The sequence below is a fragment of the Limulus polyphemus genome, unplaced genomic scaffold (assembly GCF_000517525.1).
Source record: "Limulus polyphemus unplaced genomic scaffold, Limulus_polyphemus-2.1.2 Scaffold8431, whole genome shotgun sequence".
NCBI lineage: Eukaryota > Metazoa > Arthropoda > Merostomata > Xiphosura > Limulidae > Limulus > Limulus polyphemus.
This window is the reverse complement of record NW_013674041.1, coordinates 22262-30918: the sequence shown is the minus strand read 5'-3', so window position 1 is coordinate 30918 and position 8657 is coordinate 22262. Positions and strand designations below refer to the sequence as shown.

General features: G+C 33.1%; 1 protein-coding gene across 1 annotated transcript in view; it reads right to left on the bottom strand.

The window, feature by feature from the left end:
- Positions 1-1001: 1001 nt before the first annotated feature.
- Positions 1002-8657, bottom strand: part of LOC106475341 (nuclear pore complex protein Nup85-like) — a 28311-nt gene continuing 20655 nt past the window's right edge. The window contains exons 11-13 of the mRNA XM_013936029.2: positions 6693-6796; positions 4920-5003; positions 1002-1087 (exon numbers count right to left, since the gene is read on the bottom strand). Of these exons, the coding sequence (XP_013791483.2) occupies positions 1018-1087; positions 4920-5003; positions 6693-6796 (258 nt within the window). The 3' untranslated portion in view covers positions 1002-1017. The remainder of the gene's footprint in view (positions 1088-4919; positions 5004-6692; positions 6797-8657) is intronic.

Sequence of the window (8657 nt, the reverse complement as noted above, 5' to 3'; positions counted from 1 at the left end):
AAGTCAGAATGAATCATCTTACCTCTGATGCATCAGTAGGGAGAGGCTAATCACAAAGTAATGTAGTGTGAATAGCTGTACTTACAGCTCTAAGTCAGAATGAATCATCTTACCTCTGATGCATCAGTAGGGAGAGGCTAATCACAAAGTAATGTAGTGTGAATAGCTGTACTTACAGCTCTAAGTCAGAATGAATCATCTTACCTCTGATGCATCAGTAGGGAAAGTCTAGTCACAAAGTAATGTAGTGTGAATAGCTGTACTTACAGCTCTAAGTCAGAATGAATCATCTTACCTCTGATGTATCAGTAGGGAGAGGCTAATCACAAAGTAATGTAGTGTGAATAGCTGTACTTACAGCTCTAAGTCAGAATGAATCATCTTACCTCTGATGCATCAGTAGGGAGAGGCTAATCACAAAGTAATGTAGTGTGAATAGCTGTATTTACAGCACTAAGTCAGAATGAATCATCGTACCTGATATATTAGTAGGGAAAGTCTAGTCACAAAGTCGTGCAATGTGAATAGCTGTACTTACAGCTCTAAGTCAGAATGGATCATCTTACCTCTGATGTATCAGTAGGGAGAGGCTAATGACAAAGTAATGTAGTGTGAATAACTGTACTTACAGCTCTAAGTCAGAATGAATCATCTTACCTCTGATATATTAGTAGGGAAAGTCTAGTCACAAAGTCGTGCAGTGTGAATAGCTGTACTTGCAGCACTAAGTCAGAATGAATCATCTTACCTCTGATATATTAGTAGGGAAGGTCTAGTCACAAAGTAATGTAGTGTGAATAGCTGTACTTACAGCTCTAAGTCAGAATGAATCATCTTACCTCTGATGTATTAGTAGGGAGAGGCTAATCACAAAGTAATGTAGTGTGAATAGCTGTACTTACAGCTCTAAGTCAGAATGAATCATCTTACCTCTGATGTATCAGTAGGGAGAGGCTAATCACAAAGTAATATAGAGTGAATAGCTGTACTTATAGCTCTAAGTCAGAATGAATCTTCTTACCTCTGATGAGTCATTAAGGAAGATGCATAGTCTATGAGCTGAAATTCTCGGAGATTTTTAGAGTAGCTGTGAGAAAAAAATGAAATGTACATCATTGCAGTAGGATCCATATATATGGATCCTATATTTAATAGTAAAGTTCAGACCATTGATCTATTCCAATGTTAAAGATAGAGGTAACACAAGAAACTATATAAAATCTTATAGAAAATAGTACTGCATCATAACAAGTAAAGAACAATATTGAGACATGCTTGGACTGTATCGTCTGAGGAAATTAATCAATCAATAACAATCATATGTTAAAAATAAAATACTCATATTAGCTATTAGTGCTGAAAAACGGTATGATGTCACATGCTTTATTAGGAAATTAATCAATCAATAACAATCATATGTTAAAAATAAAATACTCATATTAGCTATTAGTGCTGAAAACGGTATGATGTCACATGCTTTATTAGGAAATTAATCAATCAATAACAATCATATGTTAAAAATAAAATACTCATATTAGCTATTAGTGCTGAAAAACGGTATGATGTCACATGCTTTATTAGAATTATAGATAAATTCTTCTGTTTGTGTTTCTATTATTTTTCAATACACATCTGAAATCATTTGTCGTACTTTTAAAAATTATACACTTAACTAAGAATATTGGATGTATTGATTCAAAGGTTTTTGTTGTACTGCAAAGAAACACATAAAAACTACTGGACGAAACTATTTGTAAGTTGAGACAAATTTTCTATAGATTACATAGCTTCTGTAAAATAAAATATAGTTTTAAAATGTTTATTCATAAGGTTTAATTTAATATATTTAACAAGTTTTAAGCATGTTGTATATTGATTTATATATTTTTTATTACATTTCCTTTTGTTTGGTGATTTTCTTTGCCAATTTAATTTGATATTCAGGCTAATAAAAGCTTAATGTAAACACAGCATAACAAACAGCAGCTTTGTTGGCAAAACTAAACCTGATACAGATGAGTGCAAGATGATCTAATTAGGCCCAACAATTCTCATCCTATTTCATTCTACAAATAACATTTCCTATCAATATTATAATTAAAATGAAGGATAAAATGATAAAGCATGATAAAGCAAACTTTACATAAAAAAGTCAGCATGTACCCATGTCGGAAGTTTTGAACAAACATATTTTTCTTTGCCTAGTTACAATTTTGTCACTTTGTCCTGACCTCTACAATGAATTGGAAGCCACATTTGCTTATGTAGTTAAAAAGGATAACAACAAAAAGAAAGCTTTCAATAAATATTTATGTGAAAGCTTATGACTTATCAAAGCTGATACACCATGATAACCATATGTGAGAAACAGTGATTAGTCAAAATTAGTAATTGTACACTTGTATGGAAAAAAAAAAGTTCAACTTGATGCCTTTTTTTTTTAATTATTTTGCCCTTTCTCCTAGGGGACTAGGAGTGTTTGATGATGCTCAGAAACAATTTAGGAAATTCACCCAACAGTTTTTAATTGAGGCAAGCTGAAATTAACCCCAAATCCAAAATTTGTCATTTTTTAAAATATTTATGTATAAAATCAAATAAATAAAACTTTTTAAGACTAGACTTCAACTCTAAAGTAGTTAAAAATTGTGAACAAATGATTTCAAGTTTATTTTATATAAAGTTTTAATTAACTAGTACAATTTTACCCTTGAACAATGGGTGCACCCTTGCAAGCACCATAGGGTTAAATAAAATAATCACAATTAGAAAATTACAGATATTATGATAACTAAATAACCTAATTAATTCTATGTAAAATAATTTTAGGGGAAAGCAATATTTCAATAACTAAAATTAATTATGATTTATAAGAATGATGTTCCAGTTACTCTGCTAAGCTTGGAACTTCTAGTTCCAGTTACTCTGCTAAGCTTCGAACTTCTAGTTCCAGTTACTCTGCTAAGCTTCGAACTTCTAGTTCCAGTTACTCTGCTAAGCTTCGAACTTCTAGTTGCAGTTACTCTGCTAAGCTTCGAACTTCTAGTTCCAGTTACTCAGCTAAGCTTGTAACTTCTAGTTCCAGTTACTCTGCTAAGCTTGTAACTTCTAGTTCCAGTTACTCTGCTAAGCTTCGAACTTCTACTCCCTCTGCTTGTTGTAATGAGCTTCTATGTAGGATGACGAGGTCAATCAGAGACCATACACTCTTCACTGTACACAGATTTTAAGCAGGCCAAAAGGTACAAAAGTCTGTTGAAGCTGCATCAGTGGGTCCGACTGACATGTAGCCGACTGATGTTAGTGTAATCACACCTTCTTCAGCCATCTTTCTCATAAAACAGCCTTGATTTCGTGTCTTTAGTTTATAAGCCTTCAATGTATTGTTATCTTGATAAAATAACAATGGCTTTTTGGGTCAGAAGTTCTTTTTAAAAACCACAGCCTTCACATTTTGGATGAGAACACTGCTCCATATTGGTTTGGGGTAACTTAGGAAAGTATTTCAATAACATATGTTCCACTGCAGGAGATTACCATACTATGGTCCAATAGTATTGTGGATGTATTAATTCTACTCACTAAAGCACAAGTGAATACATAATTATGCACAGAATTAAAAAATCATGTAGAGAAATGAAAAATATGACAGTCAGGAAATTTTGTTAAAAGTCCAAGCTTTTGCTCCAACTAATCATGTTAATTAGGCTTGAAAGCCTCAATTTTCATCCTTATTTCTTTTGTCTTTTAGACTAGTGTTTCCCAAAGTCGGAGTCCTGCCCCCTGGTGGCCACGAAAAAATGGGACGAAAACAAAGATGCTGAATTAATTTTAATTCTAAATAAATGATAAATTGATAAAAATAATGTTGAATTAATGAAATGATACAGTATGTTGAAATGAGATTTTTTTTTACTACAGCACTGTTTTTCAATCATCGTACTAAAGTTATAGGTCGGGGGGCCTCAAACTTTTTTATTCACATCAAGGGAGCCTCAGACTAAAAGAGTTTGGGAACCACTGTTTTAGACTATACCAATAGATCTTTGAATCACTGATTAATTGTGTGTTTGTGTTTAGAGCAAAGCCACAATAGGCTATCTGCTGTGTCCACTATGGGGACTTGAACCTTGGATTTTAGCATTATAAGTCTGCAGACCTACTGCAAACCACTGGGGTGCAGCACTGATTACATGAACACCATTTGGTCGGCTTTACATTTAATCAAAACTTGGGTAAGTAGCTAATGAAACACAGTTTTTATAAAGCTTTCTGCTCATGGTGATACAACATAGCTGGTTCGATCCAAAGGAGCTATGAAGTCATTAAATCTACTCCATTTGACTACTGACACCAAGGATGGAAAAGTTGAAATAAACATTAACTGAGATTTACTTGAAATATTTTTACAGACTATATAACAATCAAGGTTGATTTTTACAACATCTGAGAGGTGATACAGTTACATGGAAACATATAAATGAACTTGAAGAAAGGAAATATTTTTACAGACAATCTCACAGCCATAGTGTATTTTATAAAAACTGAGAGATCCAACATTTACATTGAAAACAAAATATTTTATATTATGTAACTGAAGTGTAAGATGAATAAAATCAGCTTAGCAATCTTAATCAACAGCAAATTTATAAATTCATAGCATGAGGAATGAAATAATCATATTTCATCATTAGTGTTATAGACTGGCAGTCTTTGATTTACCAACAGTCTTCATACTTCGGTAACACTGGGAAATCCTGAACAAAATCATATTTCATCATTAGTGTTATAGACTGGCAGTCTTTGATTTACCAACAGTCTTCATACTTCGGTAACACTGGGAAATCCTGAACAAAATATTTTGTTTTGCTAATTTTACAGATCTATTATCAAAATGATTAATAATAATTCTGACTTACCTGAGTTGTTGAAGGTCTAACTGACCCCCATGATGTAACAGGTCTGTAAGATGGGCCACAAACCACCAGCTGTCAAGGTAAAGCCTAAACCGGATAGTTATACTAAGTAAGTCTACTTTCCAATCCTTTACAGAAAAAAAAAAATACTAACAGAACTAAAAATTAATTTGTTATATTATCCTATATTAAATTATTCATATCAAGATATTGTACTGCATATGGTAAAGTTTAAACACAGGTTCAACTACTGGTGCTTTGGACTTCTTGCTTCTAGTTGCGTGACGTGGAAGATTAAGTATCATGTTGAAAGGTACATTTGTCAGTACATTCTCAATCGTCCCTTTAAACTTATATTTAAAATGTTGGAAAATATTATATTTATCTAAAATAAAGTAAAATCTTCAGTAAAATTAGAAATTGAAATTATACTAGAAACCTAGAAAGTGAATAGAACTACACTGCTTTTATACCGTCACGAAGAATTACTGGAGTAATCGGCCCTTTTATAAGCTACAGATCAAATATTGCACAAAATTTGTTGAAGAACTGGAACTTTAATAGTACTTTGATAGCTGGTTGCAAAGAAAAATTGGTGGTTGAGTTGTTTTTTTTCTTGTTGCAGGTGAGAAAACATCATGAAATATTACAATGCTACCAAAATAAAATATTGTAATTTCTTTTATAAAAAGTTATCTAATCTATGAGACAATAAAGAAAGACGACGCTTCAACAAAACAAATTTACCAACTTCTGTGCTTGGCCAACCTTCCTGCTCATACAGCAGATGCAGCCCAGTTATAAAAAAACTATCAGATACTATTAATGAACTCTCTTGAAATATTACTAGACAGTTTATCTACAAAACACACTTTCTACTTTCATCTGAGGTACAACTGAAAGAAAGCACAAACTTTGAGCTTTCTGTTCTTTTATTTTTCACAAAATGTGGAATTTCTCACAAACGTGGCTATAAATGTTAAAGACAGATATAAGAAAAAAGCTTAAACTATTTTACAAATATAATGCCATATTTAACACAATTCAACATTTATATATGTAAAAAAGCATAAATAATAATGTCGATATCATATATTGTTAGCTAATTCACATGTTCTTCTTCTTCTTCTTAGTTCCTGTCGTTCCTAGTGGAACATAGGGCTACAACAGCATTTCGCCGACGGAAGTGTTGTTACAGTTTCTGTAGCAGATTGTTATTGGGGTGGAGCTGCTAGCCCCACGCCCAAGTGGGCATGTTTAGTGCGACAAGGACGCGAACCCACGACCCTCGGATTGCGAGTTGAGTGACTTATCCACCGGGCCATGCCGGGCCTATTCACATGTTACTTCAATGAATTATTCCATCAAGAGAAAAGATTTCTTTTTACAAGAGTTACAAGAACCAAAAACAAGAACGGATGGAACTTACTTAAGAGGAGAAATGGCAGAAGAAGGTTTCTTTACTAAGTGGAAAAAGTTTATTCTGTAACAGAGGGTTTAAGTCATAGGTAGAGAGGAATGAGAGGTGTACACAACTTGGAGAGGATATAAGAAAAAAAAAATGTGTGTGTGTAATTGGAAGCAGTATTTCTCAAAAAATTGGTACAGAAAACAAATGTTTCTGGTCTTTATATAAAAGAATTGAAGCACAAGATCTGTATCATCAAGTAAAGGAGTGAAATAGAGTAATCTTGCCGAGGGATACATAATTAAGTTTCTTTTCTTGGATACAGGAAAACAAGAATGACTTCTAATTTTTCTAAGGATGATACGAACCCACATTCTCGAATGACTTGCTGAAGATCGAACTCCATAGCTGCCAATAGGGTGTTGTCCAGATGAGTCATCTGATTAACTGAGTCAAACATAGTGGTACATTCCTGAAATGGATATTTTACAGATGAGTCATCTGATTAACTGAGTCAAACATAGTGGTACATTCCTGAAATGGATATTTTACAGATGAGTCAGAACTGAAATATATTGAAAACAAACCCAATTCACTAAAAGTCAGATATTTTAGAGGAATATTAAACACATTCTAAGCTTAAATAATACCAAAAAACAGTTATTACGCTTGACTTTTATGTATAAATCATTATTTTAAACATAAATTAAAGATTTACTGTACATTTTTATAGCTCTCATGTTCTTAAGCTGCACAACAAGAAAAGTGTCCTTATATTCCTTAAGGTTGAAAACTTAAGCTCTTATAGATTTCTGAAAATGATTTAATATTAATATTATAATTTGTACTAATTTTGATTAAATAACAGAAGAATAACTAGATATAGTAAGATTGGTAAATAAAACTAAGGTGATCAAAGTTTTAACTTAGTTTAGTGGTGTAAATTTGACTACAATGTTAAAATAGGCTTAGTACGTGTAATGGTAGTAATAAAAAATAATAATATAATCAGTTCTTAAACATTAGGCTTAACAGTAACAGTGTTGGCTATAGGGTACTGATATTTGTTATTGAGTATTTATTTTCAGGCTATAAGTATACATACAATGGTTAAGATAAGTGTAGAAAATAAGCATTCACAGTTTGTTAGGAGTAACGGGTGCAATGAATAGGTTTTATTTGGGAACTCGGGACTGGCATGTACTTTTAAGGAAGCTAGTAATGAAGATGTGTGCAATTTTTATGTTGAGTTTGTAGATTGAAGGAGAAGTTGGAGGCTATCATAATTAAAGTAGAAGCATTAAATAAAGAAAAGTGTAGACTGTGGGAAATGGCAGCAGGATTTCAGGATGAGCTTAAGCTTTTACATACAAGAGATATATCAGCTAACAATGACTTTCAGAAAGTTAAAAAGAGTACTATTAAAGCTAAAAGTAATGAATTTAATTGTAATGAGCCTGTTCTATTGAGCAACTGATTTCAGCCCTCGGCTTCTGCAGATGAGGAATGGAAGGAAGGTAAACAAGAGGGCAGAGAAGAACTTGGATGATAAGGAGGTTATAGTTATAGGCGATTCCTTGACAACGCATGTGGAGAGGATAGTCTGTGGGTAAATAGGGAGAAAAGAATTATATTATGCTACCCAGGGGACAGGTGGAGGATATAATTGACAGAACAATAGATATAACAAAGGGGACTAGCAGAGATGCAGTTTTTGTGGTGCAGGTAGGGGCTAATGATGTAGGAAAAGGTAGGTCAGAGAAATTAATTAATAAGTACAAGGGGTTGATAAAGGCATTTAAAGAAAAATGCCATAACTTAATCTTATCAGGGATACTGCCCAGAATTAACTGTGGGGATGAAGTTATAAGTAGGTCACTAGGGCAAAATGCTAGGCTAGAATGAGCAGATTGTGGGATCAGTTCATCGGAAGAAGGGAGCTTTTTGCAATGAATGGTTTACATTTAAAGAGTAGAGGCTGGCTTGTTTTTAAGGCTATTAACTGAGCTGTAAGGGAAGTTTTAAACTAGAACTAGACAGTGGTGAGGGCCAGGAGAAACTAAATGCAAAAATAATAAGAAGCGAGGAAATGAGTATAGAAGTAGTTATAAGGATAGGCTTAATTGTAACTATTGTAATGCTAGAAGTACAAGAAATAAAATAGAGGATTTTGATATAATGGGCATAACTGAAACATGGTTACAGGCTATTTAATAGGGATAGAGCATTAAAGAGGAAGAAGTGGCTTGATATGTAAAATGTGACTTACATCCTGTTAAGGTTGAGGATATCAAAGATAATAGCAAGGAGATTGACTTCATTTGGTTTCTATT